Consider the following 23,687-nt stretch of genomic DNA (forward strand, 5'->3'; position numbering starts at 1 on the left):
TAAATATAAAAAATAACTAAATTATATGTAAAATAATAATTATAATTAATATAAATTAATTAATAAATACTAAAGAGTCGAGCCCGAGCCGAGCTCGAGCTTGAAAAATTACCTTCGAGCCGAGCTCGAGCTTAAGAAATAAAGCTCGAATCGAGCCGAGCTCGAGCTCGAGCTTTCATATGTTAAACGAGCTCGAGCCTGGTCGAGCTCGGGCTCGGCTCAGCTCGTTTGCACCCCTTCTCAACAATAAATTCAATTAATAATTTCTTGTTTTACCCCACTGTTTGGTGTGGATCAGATCTCCATATCCTCATTATTATATTACAACCTGCAACTCTCAATATCAATGGCTCCTTTCAAGGTTTTATTCTCTGCACTTTTGTTACTTTCATGCTTAAAAAAAGTTCAAGAATCTATACCTGATTAAACCCTTTTGTGATATTGGTATACACGTTCATTTTGTTTACGCATTTGAGGTGTTTGGGTAGTTTTGTTTCTCTGAGACATTTTATCGAACACCTTACCTGCAAGTTGAAGTATGCTTCAGAAAGCTAATATTATGAAAGCTGATTGTATGTTTCTATGAGTAGTTTTAGCGAACAGCTTACCTGCGAGTGTGTGGAAGCTATTGCTATGAAAGATCAGCGTATGTTTCTCTGAGATATTTTATCAAACACCTTATCTGCATGTGTTATACTTGCATTTTTTAATGGGTCTTGTTGTTCTTCATGCTTCACTTCAGTTTCACATGTTTTAGTAAACTGTACACTTAGATCTGTGTGATTCCCCATTGAACATTAGAGTTTACTGTCACAATCTATCAATCTTTGATCTAAAAAGCTAGTGATTTGACCAAAATGAGGTCAATAGAAGATAAGGGTTGTTTAAATCATGTCTCTCACGAGACGTCCGGTGGCGGCGGCAACGGTGGCGGTCACCGCGGCGGCCACCGGACGGCTTTAGGCAAACCGACACCGTCAAAATGGGACGATGCCCAAAAATGGCTAGTCAAGTTATCGAGAGGCGGCGAAAAGAGTCACTCGAACAGCGAGCCGCGTAATTCAAACGCCGATGATCGAAGATTAATAGGTTCGGGTTCGAAACACGAGTATCCGAGCTGCGAAGATGAAGACGGAGGTGACGGGATCATGGTGCAGTATACCGGAATCGAAACAAAACAAGTCAACTGTGATGAGTCAATATGGAGATCTAATGAGAGTACAGGATCAGTTGTTAGATCAATATGTGTTAGAGATATGGGAACCGAAATGACCCCTATGGCTAGCCAGGAGCCTTCAAGAGCCGCTACACCGGTTCCAGCCACAACCCCGGCTGCACGCAGCCCTATAGCTTCCGGTTCATCAACTCCCGTTAGACCAGGTGTGAACCGTGGGCCCACGGTTGATGTTGGTGGGCCCACGAGGTTTGGTCGAGATAGGGTGGGTCCCAATGGTGAAAATGTGGTTGATAGTAAGCCGGTAAATCCTCTGGAAACCCGAGCGATGGCTTGGGATGAAGCCGAACGTGCAAAGTACATGGCAAGGTGATAACTTTTTTTTTTCCGACCGTTATGTTAGATTCGTATGTTCATAAAAAACATGATTCGCATTTGTATACTATAAAAAGGGTAAATTGCATTTTACGTCCTTTAAGTTTCAACAAAATTTCAGGTGTTGTCCTTTAACTAACGAAATTACAATTTACAACGGATGTTCTTTATGTTTTAATTTCTTTACGGCGGGTGTCCTTTATTTTTGTAATCTTTATAGGGAGAAAGGACACCGCCTGTAAAGAAATTAGAACATAAAGGACATACACTGTAATTTCGTTAGAAAAAGAGTGAAATGCACGGATAGTCCCTGTGGTTTGGTGAAATTTCACCTTTAGTCCCCAACTTTTCAAAATTACACTCTTAGTCCCTGTGGTTTGACAAGTTGTTACTCGGATAGTCCCAAAGCGGATGAAGGTTACTCGGATAGTCCCTGTGGTTTGAAAAGTTGTTACTCGGATAGTCCTTGTCATTTCACACCCACTTAACCAGAAAAACTAACCTCCATCCACTTTGGGGACTGTCCGAGTAACAAATTATCAAACCACAGGGACTAAGAGTGTAATTTTGAAAAGTTGGGGACTAAAGGTGAAATTTCACCAAACCACAGGGACTATCCGTGCATTTTACTCTTCGTTAGTTGAAGGACAACACCTGAAATTAATGCAGAAACTTAAAGGACGTAAAATGCAATTTACCCTAAAAAGAAACTAAACATGCGATTGAACAATTATAGAAAGCAAATGAGTATTTAAGTTTTGTGTCTTGATTGTTTGGTGAGTAATTAAGGGGTGTTTGGATGCATGTGTAAACTGATTATGACAAGTGTTTGACTAAAACTGAATTGATTTGACTTTTCGGTTAGTTAAGGTCAAAGCAACATTACTTAACGGTCTTTAAAGCTTTAAATCATGATAATCTAAGCAGTCAATAGCGGTGCTATAGCGGTGACCTCAGGGTGTGTAGCCGTCCAAATAGCGGTGGCCTATAGCGGTTCCGCTATTAGCGGCGCTAAATACCGCTATAGCGGTGCTATAGCGGTTATAGCAGTAACGACGTTTGATTGTGTTAATTCTTAAATTAAATACTTCAAAGTTACAATTAGTATTTGATTTGCAACATGTTTTTGATAATGGAATGATATTACTATGAATTTTGATATTACTATTAATATTTTTCAAAGATATATGTATATATATATATATATATATATATATATATATATAAATACATAAATTATGCATGGTATAAAAATTACCGCTATACCACCGCTATAACCTATATATCATATAGCGGACCTTGACCGTTATTCGATTTTGGACCGCTATAACTGCATAGATGATAATCACTTTGAAAAGACGCATATCCAAACACCCTCAAAACTGTAAGAAAGAGGATTATTGAAGTTTGTTTGTGGTTGGTAGGTACAAGCGCGAAGAAGTGAAGATACAAGCTTGGGAGAATCATGAAAAGCGGAAAGCCGAAATGGAAATGAAAAGAATGGAGGTGCGTTTAGTCATTTTGATCTTTTTGCTTACTTGTAGACTGCCGACTGCCCGATTTCGAGGTGTTTATTTTTAAACGGGTTGATTTGGGTTAGTTTATAGACTTATAGCTATAACAGATCAAATGGGTCACGTTGAAGGATTTGACGAAAAGAGAAACGGGTTGAGAGCCATTCAAAGTTTATACAAATGGATAAAAACCTATAGGGCTTCAAACGAACCAAACAAACACGAACAAGACCTTGTTCGTGTTCGTTTGTTAAGAAATATATGTGTTCGCGAACTGTTCACGAACACTTATCGAACGAGATTTTATGTTCGTGTTCGTTTGTTAAGGAAATGGACTTGTTCGTGTTCGTTTGTGTTTGTTTATTAATTTTAGATAACGGACAAAAACGAACGTTGACGAACACAAATGAGCACAAAATAATGTTTATGAACACAAATAGAAAAAGACGAACACAAACAATCGTTCATAAACAGAATCTTTCTATACTAATAAACAAAAATCTTTTTTGGACACGTGTCATTCTCTGGTAATTTCTCACCCTTATTTTTTTATTTATCTCTTTTATTAAATAATAATAATAATAATAATAATAATAATATTAATAATAATATTAAACATCAATTTAACTAAATCTATTTATCTCTTTTGTTTAATTGATTTCTTTTTTAACTCTAAAGTTTCAATCTTTAGCAATTTAAATCTAAAGTTTCAATCTTTGGTATTTTAACCCTTTGATTAATTTGATTTTTCACTTCTAATTCAAAAGTTTTCATCTTTTGCAATTTAACCCATTTAATTCTTTTTAATTCTTTTTTAATTCATTTAATTCTTTTTAATTTCAATCCAAAACTTTTCATCTTTCACAATTTAATTTCAACATTTTTTTTACTTTAAACTTTAGTCTCCTTATATACTTTTCATCTTTCATAAGTTCTCCGTTTAACGTGTCGTTCTAAATTTCCGACTTAACACGCCGCAACGTGCGTGTGGGATTCAACGTTTTTTCATCTATTTTTTCCTGTTTGACATTTCCGTCGCAGCGCGTCTATTTTTCCCAATGTTTTAAAAACCGGTTTTTAGATCAAACCGGATTAGGCTAAAAAATGGTTCAACCGGTTGAACTAGGATGTACCGAGCGGTTCAACCGGGTTGACTAGCTAACTCTATAATTTCATAAATTACAACATCAACTCAAAAGTTAATCCAAAAATGAATGATTACGTATTTAAAGAGAATCCAAAAGTAAATCCATAATAAAAAAATAATCCAAAAGATAATTGAAAATCATTCAATTTTCCAACAAACTCTTTCAAATGAAAGTGTACGATATGTTTAAGCCATTTGAGTGTTGAATACATCAACTATTTTCGTTTCATACAATATTAAATAAGAACTTTTACTTACGAATAATCATAATATATAAAAATCACATAAGATCAGTAACATATATATTGAAAATAAGTATCAACTCAAACTAAAATAACCCTGTGTCAGTACCGGTATTACGTTTCAAACCGGTATACCGGATTTTACCGTCGGTACAAACCTTATGCCGTTTCACTTATTTACCGGGGTGTTTCGTACCGGATTTACATTTGGAAACGGTAATACCGGTATTTACCGGTTTTAAAACATTGAATTTTTCCCCATTTGATAGGTCTGTCGCAACGTGCGAGTCAGAGATCGACTTAGTTATTTTTTTCTCGGTTTTACACATAGGCTCGTGGTAATGTGAGAAACATTTGCCTTTAATCTAACATGATATATAACTATTGAATCCCCCGCCGCATTACGGCGGGTGGTAAATCTAGTATATAATACACTAACACTTATTAGATATTTAATTTGTCAGAATTTTGAAGTATTTAAATAAATACAAAAATTAAAAACAGTAATGAACTATCGAACACGAACGAACATGTTACCGAACGTTCACGAACATAAACGAACGAACACGACCTCTGTTCATGTTTGTTCATTTAACTAAACGAACGAAATTTCTTGTTCATGTTCGTTTGTTTAATAAACGAACGAACACAAACAAACTTCCCGCCGAATGGTTCACGAACTGTTCGCCGAACGTTTGGTTCGTTTGTAGCCCTAAAAACCTACTAATACACTTTTTAGGAAAAAAGAAGGTAAAGTATTTTTGTAATAATATAACTTTTATGATCATATTTTTTCCCGCTAATAACTTTCTAATTTTCAATAATTGGATCAAACCAGGCGCAACCCGCACTAAGGATGTATCCGGGATTGCTTATTAAAACTGATTATCTGCTTATTGCGGTTTTGATGCTGAATGTGTATCCAAAATTCTTATTTGCTAAGCTATAAGTAAAAAAATAAATCGGTAAAAGCAATAAGCACATAGGCGAACACCCCCTAAAACTACTGGTTTTGACATGAACCCATTTTGACTCGTCTGACCCGCCCATTTTTTAAATCTTGTATACGCAAAACTGATGAGCATTTGGTACAAGATATTGGGCACCGGTACCGAATTTTCGGTACCCACTTTTTGGCATTTTCATACCAGTTCTTTCAGTTCGGTACGGTACCAGTATTTTACCTTCAAATACCGGTACAGTCGCGGTACCGGTACCGGACCGTACCAAACATTTTCGGTGCCGGTACCCATATTTGGCGATTTTCGGTACCCACTTTTTGGCGTTTCGGTACAGGTTCTTTTGGTTTGGTAGTATTTTACTGAATTTTACTTTCAAATATCGGTACTATCCCGGTACCGTACCAAGCATTTTCGGTAGCAACACTAGTACCCAATTTGGCGATTTCGGTACCGGTAGTATTTTGACTCGTCTGACCCGCCCATTTTGTTAAATCTTGTATACGCAAAACTGATGAGCATTTGGTACTAGATACTGGGTACCGGTACTGGATTATTTTCGGTACCCCTTTTTGGCATTTTCGTACCAGTTCTTTCAGTTCGGTACGGTACCAGTATTTTACCTTCAAATACCGATACAGTCGCGGTACCGGTACCGGACCGTACCAAACATTTTCAGTACCGGTACCCATATTTGGCGATTTTCGGTACCCACTGATTGGCGTTTCGGTCCGGTAGTATTTTACCGAATTTTACTTTCAAATACCAGTACTATCCCGGTACCGTACCGAGCATTTTTGGTACCGACACTAGTACCCATATTTGGCGATTTTCGGTACCGGTACTTTCGGAACCGGTACCGAGCTCATCGCCTCATCCCTACGCAAAAGTAGAAAGATCGACCCTTTTTGACCCGCCCATTTTGTTAAATCTTGATTAGGCAAAAGCAGAAAGACTGGGTTTTGCCAATGCCATGAACCCTTTTTTACCCTTTTTGACCCCCCCATTTTGTTGAATCTTGATCAGGCGAAGGCGGAAAGAATGAAATCTCGAGCACAAGAAAAGTATACAAACAAACTTGCATCAACGCGAAGGATTGCTGAAGAAAAACGAGCAAAAGCCGAGGTGAATTTGAACGAACAAGCGGTAAAAACATCTGAAAAAGCGGATTACATAAGAAGAACAGGGCACCTTCCATCTTCTTTCTCATTTAAACTTCCTTCTACTTCTTGGTGCTGGTAATTAACATAGCAAGTGTATTCAGATCACTTTGTTGTATCTTTAAGAATTCAAGATTTTATATTTTTATGGACTTTTTTTTTTTTTTTTTTTTGCTTTTTTAATAATGTGGTATGTGTTCTATAATCAAGTATGCTTAGTTCAAAAGATTTTTTTTTTTTTAAATTTAGTGTTTTCTTAAATATATTAGTTCAAAAACAATATTTTGAAAACTGGATCGGATTTCGAATTGGCAGTTCTGTCGGTTTTATCGAACAACCCGGACTTAGAAACTGGCCTGGCAACAAATGGAGGCAAGCATCGGCGGCTTCCAACCATGGTTTCATCGGGTTTTCACCTGTTTTATTTGGTTTGCTCGAAACCGGATGATTTATTTGTGTCTAGTTCATTAGCCTGATGGGGGCATTGACACCAAGTATTATAGTCTATTATGAGTTTATGACTACATATTAATTTTCACAATAATTAACCAATAGATTATTGGTCATGAAATAATTAGTATCTTGATCAAAATATCATATAAAACCTCACTAGGTACAAAACAATGCTTGGATTTTACCAAGTTCTTTTTTTAAGACAAGATTTGATCATAATATCAAATTAAAAACCAGAGTAAATTTCCGTTTTCGTCACTGAGGTTTGTCCTTTATAACTAGTATAGTCCAAAAATCTAATTTATAACAAATCTAACCCTGATGTTTACATTTCTTAACGCTTTTTATCCAACTAGCTAACTTGGTTTGTTTTTTCCTTTTAAGTTTGGATTAATTGACCATAATACCCTTAGGGACTCAAATAGAAGATAATTCTTAGGCAAATTGGAAATAAATAATCCCAACTCACTGTTATTGGCCAATAATAATCCCAACTAATTTAATCACCAATAATAATCCGAACTATTCACTTTTGTTTGTAAAATACTCCCACGTTAAAAAAACACTCACTAGGTTAAAATATTGCTGATGTGGTTTAACATGTGTGGACTGACGTGGCTGGTTAACATCTTACCTGTGTATAAAATGATTATCAGCCTCATTTGCGTACACAATCGCACTCTCCTTCAAAACCCAAATTCTACAAATTGGGCAAATTCAGTCGATTGTGTGTGCGAATGAGGCTGATAATCATTTTATACACAGGTAAGATATTAACAAGCCACGTCAGTCCACACATGTTAAGCCACATCAGCAATATTTTAACCTAGTTAGTGTTTTTTTTAACGTGGGAGTATTTTACAAACAAAAGTGAATAGTTCGGATTATTATTGATGATTAAATGAGTTGGGATTATTATTGGCCAATAACAGTGAGTTAGGATTATTTATTTCCAATTTGCCTAATTCTTATATATAAACTTTTTTATATATTTAAAATTCTTTAATGTTTAATATATATGTGTGTGTGTGTATATATATATATTTAAAATAGTATGCTTAAGGTAAAGTAGTTGTGCAACATATATATGTAATTACGCACAATAATAAATAACGACGCATGATAATTACGCATTTGTAAAATATAATTACGTATAAAAATTACGCAGCTTATAAAAATATAATTTGAGTATGGTATTGCCATGGTTTATTTTTTAAAATTTTAGTAACACGTGATTGCGCGCTTTATGGTGTATGTGTTAGCTTGTTGTGTTTTCCACCGTATCGTACAAAAACGATTAATCAAAAATGATTAATGAGCAAATACACAAATTGAAGACTCAGATATCATAACAACTCGTTTGAAAACCATATTTGATCATGAACTCATCAAACCTCTTATACCATTTTCTTGGGATTGTTTTAGGTCATAAATGGTATGTTATTTATTATTATATATATGACTTGTGTGTGTGTTTTTCTTAGTACGTCTCTCTAAAGGTTAGATTATTTAAACTTTTAACACCCCAAAACTTTTTAACAATAAACAATAAATTAGATTTATATAAATAAAATTTTAAATATATAATAATATTTTTATATATAAGAATTTTAAACATTAAACGTTAAAATTTTACAAATATATATATATATATACACGATTTATTTTATGTATAAGAATTAACTTCCATCTTAGTCCCTAAGGGTATTCTAGTCAATTAGTTAAAACTTAACATAAAAAAACAAACCAAGTTAGTCATTTGGATGAAAAGTGTTAAGAAATGCAATCCTCGGGGCCGAATTTGTTATAAATTGGATTTTTAGACTATACTAGTTAAAATAGACAAACCTCAGGGACGAAAACGAATATTTACTCTAAAAACTATTTAAGATGTTTCAAACATTCAAAATGTTTCTTCAAAATCTAAACACCCATTTAATATATAGTTTAAACTAGTGACAATACCCGGGAATTTCGCGGTGTTGAAAAATGATATGTTTCTTACTTTTAGAAAAGAAATCATGTTACTGATCATAAAGAAATTATACACGTGAACTTATTATGGAAATCTGAGGTTGAATATTAAAATAAAACGAAGCATCGAACTATATATGTAACAAAACCGAAAAGATAAATAAATGAAAGAAATTTGTTTTCGTGGTTTGACATATAAATTGAAAGCCTACTACTCTAATACTTCTACTTGCTGGAGTTTCGTAACCAATAACCTCGAATTCGTTTTAGACCCGTACTTAATGCCCATATGGGAACCAAGAATTTTATGTGATGTAAAATTTAGCTCGAAATACTACTGCCCCAAAAGATGAAAATGGGACTTCAATTCGGGTGTTTAAACTTCTAATTAACAAAAATCAAGACGTTTGAAACATCGTTTCGAGGTAAGTTTTACATAAACTGACTCGTACCCTCGTTCTGATCAAAATCCATAAAACATAAGTTTGTAATTCGGAAAAAAGCTTAACTCCGTTAATCTATTTTTAACGACGGACTATTATCGGCCAAAAGTGGGACAGTTCGGATTATTATCGACCAATAACTGAGTTAGGATTATTATCGGCCAAATTGAGAAAGCTGAGATTAAATCCAATTTACCATAAATTTATCAAAGTTATTATCAATACCTTTGAATTGTACAAAGATAAGCAATAAAGATAAAACCTTTCAAATTGATATTAAACTAGTATTCGCGCTTTACGACGGGACTGTTAAACCGAACAAAATGTAGAAGTAAAAATGTTGAATCACGTACGCCTGTCGTAACGTGTTAACCCGCAAAAATTATACTTAAACGTATAACATAAAAAAGAATAATTAAGTCGACTTAGGACCCACTTTGGTTACTCAAATGACGCCGCAAGTAACGAGGGTTGGTGTGTTGCATCGTTGCTTCTGGATTCTGGAATGAAGCGTGCAACCTAGAGTAAAATCCTAAACCTTGGGCCTATAAACTTTGTTTAAATGGTCCAAAAACAAATTTATTACATGTAAAGAGAAAATTTGAGGCCCTTGTTTTTTGGTGACCCTAGGCCTTAACCTAGATCGATAAGCCTAACGGGCTGGTCCTGTTGCCATGAACCCTTTTTTACCCTTTTTGAGCCACCCATTTTGTTGAATCTTGATCAGGCCAAGGCGGAAAGAATGAAATCTCGGGCACAAGAAAGGTATACAAACAAACTTGCATCAACGCGAAGGATTGCTGAGGAAAAACGAGCAAAAGCCGAGGTGAATCTGAACGAACAAGCGGTAAAAACATCTGAAAAAGCGGATTACATAAGAAGAACAGGGCACCTTCCATCTTCTTTCTCATTTAAACTTCCTTCTACTTCTCGGTGCTGGTAATTAACATAGCAAGTGTATTCAGATCACTTTGTTGTATCTTTAAGAATTCAAGATTTTATATTTTTATGGACTATTTTTTTTTTTTTTTGCTTTTTTAATATTGGCAAATGTGGTATGTGTTCTATAATCAAGTATGCTTGGTTCAAAAGATTTTTTTTTTTAATTTAGTGTTTTCTTAAATATATTAGTTCAAAAACAATATTTTGAAAACTGGATTGGTTTTCGAATTGGCAGTTCTATCGGTATTATCGAACAACCCCCGGACTTAGAAACTGGCCTGGCAACAAATGGAGGCAAGCATCGGCGGCTTCCACCAGTTTTGACCATGGTTTCATCGGGTTTTCACCTGTTTTATTTGGTTTGCTCGAAACCGGATGATTTATTTGTGTCTGGTTCATTAGCTTGATGGGGCATTGACACCAAGTATAGTCTATTATGACTACGTATTAATTTTCACAATAATTAACCAATACATAGTAATTGGTCATGAAATAATAAGTATCTTGATCAAAATATCATATAAAACCTCGATAGGTACAAAACAATGCTTGGATTTACCAAGTTCTTTTTTTAAGACAAGATTTGATCGTAATATCAAATTAAAAACCAGAGTAAATTTCCGTTTTTGTCATTGAGGTTTGTCCTTTTTAACTAGTATAGTCCAAAAATCTAATTTATAACAAATCTAACCCTGAGGTTTACATTTCTTAACGCTTTTTATCCAACTAGCTAACTTGGTTTGTTTTTTCCTTTTAAGTTTGGATTAATTGACCATAATACCCTTAGGGACTCAAATAGAAGATAATTCTTAGGCAAATTGGAAATAAATAATCCCAACTCACTGTTATTGGCCAATAATAATCCCAACTAATTTAATCACCAATAATAATCCGAACTATTCACTTTTGTTTGTAAAATACTCCCACGTTAAAAAAACACTCACTAGGTTAAAATATTGCTGATGTGGTTTAACATGTGTGGACTGACGTGGCTGGTTAACATCTTACCTGTGTATAAAATGATTATCAGCCTCATTTGCGTACACAATCGCACTCTCCTTCAAAACCCAAATTCTACAAATTGGGCAAATTCAGTCGATTGTGTGTGCAAATGAGGCTGATAATCATTTTATACACAGGTAAGATATTAACAAGCCACGTCAGTCCACACATGTTAAGCCACATCAGCAATATTTTAACCTAGTTAGTGTTTTTTTTAACGTGGGAGTATTTTACAAACAAAAGTGAATAGTTCGGATTATTACTGGTGATTAAATGAGTTGGGATTATTATTGGCCAATAACAGTGAGTTAGGATTATTTATTTCCAATTTGCCTAATTCTTATATATAAACTTTTTTTATATATTTAAAATTCTTTAATGTTTAATATATATGTGTGTGTGTGTATATATATATATTTAAAATAGTATGCTTAAGGTAAAGTAGTTGTGCAACATATATATGTAATTACGCACAATAATAAATAACGACGCATGATAATTACGCATTTGTAAAATATAATTACGTATAAAAATTACGCAGCTTATAAAAATATAATTTGAGTATGGTATTGCCATGGTTTATTTTTTAAAATTTTAGTAACACGTGATTGCGCGCTTTATGGTGTATGTGTTAGCTTGTTGTGTTTTCCACCGTATCGTACAAAAACGATTAATCAAAAATGATTAATGAGCAAATACACAAATTGAAGACTCAGATATCATAACAACTCGTTTGAAAACCATATTTGATCATGAACTCATCAAACCTCTTATACCATTTTCTTGGGATTGTTTTAGGTCATAAATGGTATGTTATTTATTATTATATATATGACTTGTGTGTGTGTTTTTCTTAGTACGTCTCTCTAAAGGTTAGATTATTTAAACTTTTAACACCCCAAAACTTTTTAACAATAAACAATAAATTAGATTTATATAAATAAAATTTTAAATATATAATAATATTTTTATATATAAGAATTTTAAACATTAAACGTTAAAATTTTACAAATATATATATATATATATACACGATTTATTTTATGTATAAGAATTAACTTCCATCTTAGTCCCTAAGGGTATTCTAGTCAATTAGTTAAAACTTAACATAAAAAAACAAACCAAGTTAGTCATTTGGATGAAAAGTGTTAAGAAATGCAATCCTCGGGGCCGAATTTGTTATAAATTGGATTTTTAGACTATACTAGTTAAAATAGACAAACCTCAGGGACGAAAACGAATATTTACTCTAAAAACTATTTAAGATGTTTCAAACATTCAAAATGTTTCTTCAAAATCTAAACACCCATTTAATATATAGTTTAAACTAGTGACAATACCCGGGAATTTCGCGGTGTTGAAAAATGATATGTTTCTTACTTTTAGAAAAGAAATCATGTTACTGATCATAAAGAAATTATACACGTGAACTTATTATGGAAATCTGAGGTTGAATATTAAAATAAAACGAAGCATCGAACTATATATGTAACAAAACCGAAAAGATAAATAAATGAAAGAAATTTGTTTTCGTGGTTTGACATATAAATTGAAAGCCTACTACTCTAATACTTCTACTTGCTGGAGTTTCGTAACCAATAACCTCGAATTCGTTTTAGACCCGTACTTAATGCCCATATGGGAACCAAGAATTTTATGTGATGTAAAATTTAGCTCGAAATACTACTGCCCCAAAAGATGAAAATGGGACTTCAATTCGGGTGTTTAAACTTCTAATTAACAAAAATCAAGACGTTTGAAACATCGTTTCGAGGTAAGTTTTACATAAACTGACTCGTACCCTCGTTCTGATCAAAATCCATAAAACATAAGTTTGTAATTCGGAAAAAAGCTTAACTCCGTTAATCTATTTTTAACGACGGACTATTATCGGCCAAAAGTGGGACAGTTCGGATTATTATCGACCAATAACTGTCGGCCAAATTGAGAAAGCTGAGATTAAATCCAATTTACCATAAATTTATCAAAGTTATTATCAATACCTTTGAATTGTACAAAGATAAGCAATAAAGATAAAACCTTTCAAATTGATATTAAACTAGTATTCGCGCTTTACGACGGGACTGTTAAACCGAACAAAATGTAGAAGTAAAAATGTTGAATCACGTACGCCTGTCGTAACGTGTTAACCCGCAAAAATTATACTTAAACGTATAACATAAAAAAGAATAATTAAGTCGACTTAGGACCCACTTTGGTTACTCAAATGACGCCGCAAATAACGAGGGTTGGTGTGTTGCATCGTTGCTTCTGAATTCTGGAATGAAGCGTGCAACCTAGAGTAAAATCCTAAACCTTGGGCCTATAAACTTTGTTTAAATGGTCCAAAAACAAATTTATTACATGTAAAGAGAAAATTTGAGGCCCTTGTTTTTTGGTGACCCTAGGCCTTAACCTAGATCGATAAGCCTAACGGGCTGGTCCTGTTGCCATGAACCCTTTTTTACCTTTTTTGAGCCACCCATTTTGTTGAATCTTGATCAGGCCAAGGCGGAAAGAATGAAATCTCGAGCACAAGAAAAGTATACAAACAAACTTGCATCAACACGAAGGATTGCTGAGGAAAAACGAGCAAAAGCCGAGGTGAATTTGAACGAACAAGCGGTAAAAACATCTGAAAAAGCGGATTACATAAGAAGAACAGGGCACCTTCCATCTTCTTTCTCATTTAAACTTCCTTCTACTTCTTGGTGCTGGTAATTAACATAGCAAGTGTATTCAGATCACTTTGTTGTATCTTTAAGAATTCAAGATTTTATATTTTTATGGACTATTTTTTTTTTTTTTTGCTTTTTTAATATTGGCAAATGTGGTATGTGTTCTATAATCAAGTATGCTTAGTTCAATTTTTTTTTTTTAGAATTTAGTGTTTTCTTAAATATATTAGTTCAAAAACAATATTTTGAAAACTGGATCGGTTTTCGAATTGGCAGTTCTGTCGGTTTTATCGAACAACCCGGACTTAGAAACTGGCCTGGCAACAAATGGAGGCAAGCATCGGCGGCTTCCAACCATGGTTTCATCGGGTTTTCACCTGTTTTATTTGGTTTGCTCGAAACCGGATGATTTATTTGTCTGATTCATTAGCTTGATGGGGGCATTGACACCAAGTATAGTCTATTATGACTACATATTAATTTTCACAATAATTAACCAATACATAGTAATTGGTCATGAAATAATAAGTATCTTGATCAAAATATCATATAAAACCTCAGTAGGTACAAAACAATGCTTGGATTTTACCAAGTTCTTTGTTTTTCAAGACAAGATCATAATATCAAATTAAAAACTAGAGTAAATTTCCGTTTTCATCACTGAGGTTTGTCCTTTTTAACTAGTATAGTCCAAAAATCTAATTTATAACAAATCTAACCCTGAGGTTTACATTTCTTAACGCTTTTTATCCAACTAGCTAACTTGGTTTGTTTTTTCCTTTTAAGTTTGGATTAATTGACCATAATGCCCTTAGGGACTGAAATAGAAGATAATTCATATATATAATTTTTTATATATTTAAAATTCTTTAATGTTTAATATATATATATATATATATAGGTAGAGGATCCTGTAAAAAGTCCAACTTTTGTGAGAAGTGTGAGAAATAATTTGGGAATGACAAGTGTCCCTTATCTTAATTAATTCAAAAGGGTATATTAGTAATTGTCCATTCTTATCAATCAATTGATTTCCAAAGATAACTGGCAAAAATATCAGGCGATATATTAGGGATGTGATTCGAATTCGATTTGTTCTATACATTTAATTGTTTACGGTAAGTTCTTGTTGTAGTGTTATATTCCCTAGTCAATAGTGTTATATTATGTACAGATATCTTTAATTTCCTTTTCATAGTGTTTTATCCCCATCAATAGTGTTTTATTCTGTATATCTTACAGTAAAAAGATAGTGTTATATCTTTATATAGTGTTTTATCATGTAATATACTGTTCCTTTTCATAGTCTTTTATCCTCATCAATAGTGTTTTATTCTGTATAGTGTCTTACAGTAAACAGATAGTGTTATATCTTCCTATAGTGTTTTATCATGTAATATACTGTTCCTTTTCATAGTGTTTTATCCCCCATCAACAGTGTTTTATTTATGTATAGTGTCTTACAGTAAACAAATAGTGTTATATCTTCTTATAGTGTTTTATCATGTAATATAATGTTCTTTATAGTGTTATAAAAAGTTGTTGTGAAGGAAATCGAAGAATTTATTTCAGTACGAGAAATTCGCTGGTTTTTTAGGAGATTGATGGGGGTTTTGAAACAGTTACCATAAATTCGCTGATTTATAGGAGATTGATGGGGGTTTTGAAACGGTTACCATATTTGAAACCTTGGAAAAGTCATTATTGCCCTTTAATTTTACATAAGGCCCTTCTAATTAAAACACAATTTACATTTTATACCCTATTGATCTCAACCATTAGATCAAATATCCAATGGTTTAAAACACTTCTTACCCTTCTCACATTTTAGACACTTTTTACCATATCCCTACCCTATATAGGTAGAGGATCCTGTAAGAGCTAATATAAAAACTTATATGTAAAATCATTGTTTATTAAGAGCTCTGAAAGTTCTGTAGTTATTTAGAGTTCTGAAATTAACTCAACCCTATATATATATATATATATAGGGTTGAGTTAATTTCAGAACTCTAAATAACTACAGAACTTTCAGAGCTCTTAATAAACAATGATTTTACATATAATTTTTTGTATTTAGGATCTTTTTATCATCTATTATATGTATTTCTTTGATTACATACATGTTAAAAGTAGTTTACATATGTTTAATTGCCAAAATTATATATATGTGTCATAACTAATTACATATATGTAAAAAAACTAGTGTACATATGTGTAATTATAAAATTACATATAAAAAATGATAAAATTACTCTTAACATGTATGTAATCGTAAAAATACACATAATACATGATAAAATTATCCTAAACATAAAAATATATAAATAAAAAGATTGTTTATTAGGAGTTCTGCGAGTTCTGTAAATATTTATGGTTCTGAAATGATCCTGGCCCTATATATATTTTAAATATTATGCTTAAGGTAAAGTAGTTGCGCAACATATGTATGTAATTACGCACAATAATAAATAACGACGCATGATAATTACGTATAAAAATTACGCAGCTTATAAAAATATAAGTTGATATCGTATTGCCATGATTTATTTTTTAAATTTTAATAATATGTGATTGCGTGCTTTATGGTGTTTGTGTTAGCGTGTTGCATTTTCCACCGTATCGTACAAAAACGATTAATCAAAAATGATTAATGAGCAAATGCACAAATTGAAGACACAGATATCATAACAACTTGTTTGAAAACCATATTTGATCATGAACTCATCAAACCTCTTATACCATTTTATTGGGATTGTTTTAGGTCATATATGGTATGTTATTTATTATTATATATATAATTTGTGTGTGTGTTTTTCTTAGTACGTCTCTCTAAAGGTTAGATTATTTAAACTTTTAACACCCCAAAACTTTTTAACAATAAACAATAAATTAAATTTATATAAATAAAATTTTAAATATATTATAATATTTTTATATATAAGAATTTTAAACATTAAACATTAAAAATTTGTAAATATATATACGTGTATACACGCACTCATATATATATATATATATAACAATTTTAAATATATACAATTCTTATATATATAAGAATTAACTTCCATCTTAGTCCCTAAGGGTTAGTCCCTAAGGGTTTTCTAGTCAGTTAGTTAAAACTTAACATAAAAAAAAACCAAGTTAGTCATTTGGATGAAAAGCGTTAAGAAATGCAATCCTCGGGGCCGAATTTGTTATAAATTAGATTTTTAGACTACACTAGTTAAAATAGACAAATCTCAGGGACGAAAACGAAAATTTACTCTAAAAACAATTTAAGATGTTTCAAACATTCAAAATGTTACTTCAAAATCTAAACACCCATTTAATATATATAGTTTAAATTCTTAACGACTAAATGTTTCCAAACACAACTTAAGAAAAAGAATGTGACTTTAAACCCAATTAATTTTTGGTGTAAAATTTTTGCTCAATCCGAACACGAATTATTAGGAGCGAGAAATTTTCGACTGAAAAATCAGTATCGTACCATACTGAATACATACAATATAGTATTTGGTTTTGGATGTAACTCTATTTTGGTATAGTACAAGTTGGGGATTCTTAATGGTACCGTACCATACTGGTAAGAACCGAACACATATGGTACGATATTTGATTTTGGTTTTGGTTTTAGCAAAGTTTCGGTATCTGTACTATGCAGCATAGTACCGATCTCTACCATACTAGTTACTCATGCCTATTCCCTTACTTTAAGCTATTGAACATACTTAATCTACATGTGCCAACATCTTAATGAAGATTACAAAGATATGAACAAATACCTAATAACAAAATGCACGACCAAAACTCAAAGGGCAAAAAGTTGAATAAACAAAACATAAGGTCGCCCGATAAAAAAAACTAACTCAATTACATTGAGCATTGTTACAATAAAATAACTACAACGTATATAAATAAAATACCAAAATATATAAGAGATAAAATATTCAAATCCATAGATACAAAAATAGTGTATGTTAATAATTGATATATCATACCATATACACACATTATAACCAAATAAGAGAAATTATATTGGTTATACAATTGGATAAACGAGTAAATTTTATCAGGTAATTGGGTTGGGTAAATGGGTATATCCCTAAAGGGAAAACTCTATAGAATAGTAACCAATTTTCAATTTTGTTCCAGTTAAATCACTCATATTTCTATTTGTGCCAATCAGGTCACTAAACTTTCAAGTGGTGTTCTAATACTATGTATTTTACCTATATAGCAGGTTAACATGTCTATTTGACATTTTTTTCTTTTTTTAATATGTGCTCATGGTTGTAAAAGTCGCTAGGCGCTCCCTAGTCGGTTGACCGGGGAGTTTAGAGTACTCGGCCTATGCGGAGAGTACACGGGGAGTACTCGGAGATGCCGAATTATAAAGAAATTAGTTTTCGAAAATTAAATATATGTCAAATAACGTAAATTTACTAATATTTATAACAAAATACGTGAAATTGATATTCAATATTTAATATGATAGGCATAGAAAGTATATTTTATTTTATTTTAAGTCAAACTCAGCCCGAGTTGACCTACTAGATCCGATTTTGGCCAATGTTGACCGCTTTTGATCGATTCCGAGTAATTAGTCGGAGTTGATGAAAGTCGCCTCGGTAGCCAACCTTGTAGCGACTACTCGGGGAGTACTCGGCCTTGGAGACCTTGTTTTACAACCATGTATGTGCTTATGTGGATTATCAAAAAAATAATTATATTATTGGATAATCCAACAAATTGATGAACTATGATACCGCCGACACCGAACTCCAGTCAACCCTTCCTTACCTGATAATCCAAAGTCAACCTTCTGCCATTTCCCCTGATCACCGACTAATCACTCGAAATGAAATCGTTCGGATCACCAACACACGCTTTCCGTCTCAGAATCAACTTGATATCAAGAACGTCGTCACGTGGTACGATTCCGGTGACCTGGATGAGCGGAGAGCGATGGTCTCCTACGAGTTTAGCAATGGGTTTTTCAAGGGTTTGGAGGTTGAGACGAATTTAGCGCCGGAAGTCGGAGACGATACAGACAGGGGCGCAACTTTGAAGGGGCTGGGGTCGCCCGACCCCCCAAACTTTTCGCTCAACAGTGGTATATATGTAGTTTTCGTATAAAAATTTTGGGTATGTACGTTTTCGAGCCCAGTTCAATCGAAATTTTTGGATATATACGTTTTCGACCTGTAACACCCAGTTTATATTACTAGATTTAATAACATAGAACCTTACATTTGATGCCAAAATTTAGTGTTTACAAAAACTTTCAATATTTTAAACCATAACTAGACACAACATACATGTATTGTTCTTACGAAATCATAATCAAGACGATAACTGCAGTTGTTTATATAGTTTTTAAAACAAAAGATCAAGTGCGGAAGCGTTTGTTAGAGTGTTCGGTTCGGATACATATGCTTGATCATCACCCTTCTACGAGAAACCTGAAAACTGAGCATTATCGACCAATGTTAGTATTATGGTCTTTGGCCAATAATATACACAAAACGGTGTGTTAAATCCAATTAAAGAAATCACGAAATATGAATTTCAGCTTTTGGAACTGGGGGCTACCGTAACTTACGGTAGCCACCGTAAGTTACAGTGGCTCCTGGAAGCTTATGGCCTGCCGTAAGGCAGGAGAATCCCACCGTAGCAATTTGTTGGCTACCGTAAGTTACGGTATCACCGTAACTTACGGTAGACTCTGCACATGTTTTCTTGCTTTGTTGTTTTTGTCATTACAATTCCATTTTTGCAGTAATTTAACCCTGAACGTGTTTATCAACTACCCAAGGTTAATTACCCATGTTCGGGTTATTACCCACTATCATGTTTCGCTTTCCCACGAGGGATCGCTTACGCATTAATCTATATAATTAAATCCAAGACTTCGTGTTTGTCAACTATTCTACTAGACATGTTTACCCACTGAAGATCTTAACTCCTATATTAGGAGTTTAAACTTCGTAACTAACTTAGCATGTCAAATTTACAACTTACACAATGATTATAACCATGCTTTATGTAGTGATGTCTAACTTTATGTTATTTACAAACTTGTTTCGACCCGTTTGGGTACTGAATTTAAGCACCTTACGGACATTCAATTTCCATGTTTATTACTTGTTTAAGACAATAGTCGAATTCATGACATAATGGTAATTCTCGATCATCATGTTTTAAATAATGACATAAGGCTAACAATATATATAATGTAATGAAACGATAAATTTCATACCTTTAAAGCACGCCTTTTCCCCGTGAATTCCCTCCGGCTTGTCCGCTTGATGATCCGGACTCTTTGCCTAGAAAATTCAGTTTTTAACTTGTTTAGAATTCTTTTCATGACCATAATCACATCATTTATGAGACATGATCAAAATCTGCGTTTCCATCAAATTTAGCATAAAAACCCTCACTTAGGCATTTCAACAAACACCTAATGGGTCAGATTTTTCTACAAACATTACCAAGTTCATGACTTGCAATTTAACATCCAATTTCACTCTAAATTAATAAATTTTACATACATCTTGACATCAATATTTCTGAATTTACTTTATCAATTCAGATTTAGTTAGATTAAGAGTCATAATTCTAGTATTCACCAAGTTTCCTTCAAGTTCGTTTGTCTCCTACATGAAAACCCCAAACCTTATAATCATGATGCAAGGTTTTGACAAGGAATCACCTAGGGTTTAACTCTAGACATCATGTTACTTCAAAATTCATACATGCATAACATATCTAGGCTTAATTTCAGTTTCTCCTTTCTAACCTAAGATTCAAGATGGAACAAAATCCCAAAATTTTACATACCTTTATGATCCTTACTACAAGGGGATCACTAATTTGCGTTTAGAACTTGATTTGGAACGGATTTGGGGTTTCAATTTGCAGATTTTAGTGTGAAGTTAGGGTTTGGAGAATACCCTGGTCGCCCCTTTCCTCTTGTTCGACCAGACACACCCACAAATGGTGTGTTTGGTGAGTTTTGTTACTAATCAGCCTATAACTTTCATTCTTTGGCAAATTTAGTCCCTCACTTATCATTTAGCTTTAAATGCTAGTGTTTTAACCAAGTGTAAGTTATTTCAAGACTTGTGGTTTTAACTACGTTAAAATTTCTACATGGTTATTTCTTGTTTATGAAATCCTTAAAATTCTAATATAAAGATTCATATTTTCGGGGTGTTACACGACCCCCATCGAAAACGTCAAGCTTTGCCGTTGGATACAGAGATGAAACAACGGTGAGTCAACCTTGGTACACGCTGATGGACGTTGAGTGTGGGGATGTCGGGTGTTATATCGTTGTTGGAGAATGAAAATTAAAGGAAAAGAATCTCAAAAGTGGCATTGGATTAATTAATGGACTTATATGTATCAAATTGGGATGCCGACATCAACGACAGAAAGTTGTAGGTGGGTTTTGATATGAGTTTTTGTTTTGTATTATTGAATATTAATTCTTTTTATAACCTACATCAGCATAAAATAAAAAAGAAATTTAAAAATAATGCCACATAGGCATGTTAACCTCCTATATAGGTAAGAAACATAACATTTAGAATATCTTTTGAAGTTTAATGACCTATTTGGTACAAAAATATATTTGAGTGACCTAATTAGAACAAAGTTGAAAGCTGGTTACTATTATACAAAGTTACCCCATCTCTAAATCCCAAACTTGTCCCAGAACTGCGAAAAAATAAATAAAGACTAAACCCAAACCCCAACCTCAAACCCATCCCAAATGTGTCCGGTTTCAGGTTCGATTGTCATTCCTATCTGAATCTATATGAAAACTATCATAAAAATACCAAAATCTGCATTCTTAACCCATAGCTCACAACTCTGTGGGCTAAGTTATAACCACACTTTTCTAATATCATCACTTTCACCAAAAAGCAAAAGCGATGTTTGATATTTCGCATCTAGCTCCTCCCGTCTCAACATTTCCAACTTTTTCATGCATGCATCCACATCATTAGAAAGATTATGTTTATCTTAACAGTTAACACATTTGCCACGTTGGTAATACAATCCCCAACGTCTATTAGCGTTAAATCTAATGTTTGCCTTATATTTCCATTTATCCCCTCTTTTTTTTAAACCAAACTGATGACTCGTTACTAACACCTTGAGTCAGTGGTTCCATCTAAGTGCATTCGATATCCTTAATACCATTTAAATAGTGGCCAAACACTTCCTCAAATGGATGAGGAGGTACAGAAAATGAGGATATATAGAAGATGGCCCCGATTGTCAAAGTCATTCGAAGCAGATCCCTTAAACAACTGAATACAAAAGTAAGGGTAAGAGAGTGGCGTCCTTCTCAAAGCTTCTACGTATTTATTGGACTGTGTAAAAAATATTATAAAAAACTATAAGATTATTTAAATATAACAATAGCTATTATTTAATAAAAATAAATACCTTCATTTCTATTTGCCATTCTTCTTTTGAAGTTAAAGGTCTTGTTACATGATTATAAACGATGTCGGTTTTGTTTTCAGTTTAATTTAATTACACTGGGTCCCTCCGACACATTACCGTCTCGTTGATTAAATCTCGAGTCAACCATACCCGTCCACCTATTTTCCGGTTTAAATTTAGGATGTTACATGAATCAAGGTAAATGTGAAGGTATGACAAGGGCAATTAAATCTAATTTTTTCATTTAGCGTGTTTTTTTTTTCAGCTTAACGAGTGAGAGGTATCTTAATGAGTCAGATATGTGTTTAACCTTTAAAAAGTGTTATTTTGATGAACCAAAAGTGGGTACCGGTACCGAATATACCCGGTACCGTTTGGTACCGGTATTTGAGTGTAAAATCCGGTAAATACCGGTACCAAACCGCTATCACACAGGACCAATACCGAAATGTCAAAAATCGATACAAAAATTGTATCAGATATCATTTGCTCATCCTTGCACAATATTACCAAACAACTCCTAAAACTCAAAAGGGTATAAGGGGCTGTTTGTTTACCTCTTAATAGGGCCCTTAATGGTTCAGACCCCTTACTGGTTTAATACTTAATAGTTCAGACTGTTTGTTTCGCAAGCATATGTTTGAATGGTTCAGACATTTGCCTCTGAATGGTTAAGCATTATACTGAGTCTGAATGGTTAAGACATCTAATATGAATTTGTCAGACATTTGCTTCTGAACAATTAAGCATTATACTGGCTCTTAATGGTTCAGAACTCTTACTGATTTAGCACTTAGGGGCTGTTTGGCAACTTCTGAATGGTTAAGTGCTGAGCCAGTAAGAAGTCTGAACCATTAAGTGCTGAACCAGTAAGATGTCTGAACCATTAAGAGCCAGTATAATGCTTAACCATTCAGAGGTAAATGTCTGACCAATTCAGATTAGAGGTCATAACCATTCAGACTCAGTATAATACTTAACCATTTAAAGGCAAATGTCTGAATCATTCAGACATCTGCTTGCGAAACAAACAGTCTGAACCATTAAGTACTGAACCAGTAAGATGTCTGAACCATTAAGAGTCTCGTTAAGATGTAAAGCCTTACGAGAGCCTGACAAAAAAATAATTTTAAAAAAATCTATAGGCTACCACGCTAT

General features: G+C 33.4%; 1 protein-coding gene across 4 annotated transcripts; it reads left to right on the forward strand.

Annotated features, from left to right (window-relative positions):
- Positions 1-257: 257 nt before the first annotated feature.
- Positions 258-14,194, forward strand: LOC110871585 (uncharacterized protein At3g61260). 4 transcript variants are annotated; one of them, XM_022120266.2, is made up of 4 exons: positions 289-361; positions 591-1,543; positions 2,974-3,055; positions 6,438-6,738. In XM_022120266.2, exons 2-4 carry the CDS (start codon positions 858-860, stop codon positions 6,651-6,653), a joined length of 984 nt encoding a protein of 327 aa, XP_021975958.1. In that variant the 5' UTR covers positions 289-361; positions 591-857; the 3' UTR covers positions 6,654-6,738. The 4 variants fall into 4 exon arrangements, with proteins under 4 accessions (XP_021975959.1, XP_021975960.1, XP_021975957.1 ...); XM_022120267.2 differs by lacking the exon at positions 6,438-6,738 and adding an exon at positions 10,169-10,472 and having other exon boundaries at positions 258-1,543; XM_022120268.2 differs by lacking the exon at positions 6,438-6,738 and adding an exon at positions 13,891-14,194 and having other exon boundaries at positions 260-1,543.
- Positions 14,195-23,687: the final 9,493 nt, after the last annotated feature.

The sequence above is a fragment of the Helianthus annuus genome, chromosome 8, assembly GCF_002127325.2.
Source record: "Helianthus annuus cultivar XRQ/B chromosome 8, HanXRQr2.0-SUNRISE, whole genome shotgun sequence".
In the NCBI taxonomy this organism is placed as follows: Eukaryota; Viridiplantae; Streptophyta; class Magnoliopsida; order Asterales; family Asteraceae; genus Helianthus; species Helianthus annuus.

Bases quoted from the DNA above. Each gene is read 5' to 3' on its own strand.
- LOC110871585 (XM_022120267.2), top strand. From the start codon at position 858: ATGAGGTCAATAGAAGATAAGGGTTGTTTAAATCATGTCTCTCACGAG. The intron at 1,544-2,973 runs GTGATAACTTTT...TGTGGTTGGTAG, and splicing joins CGTGCAAAGTACATGGCAAG to GTACAAGCGCGAAGAAGTGA. The intron at 3,056-10,168 runs GTGCGTTTAGTC...AATCTTGATCAG, and splicing joins TGGAAATGAAAAGAATGGAG to GCCAAGGCGGAAAGAATGAA.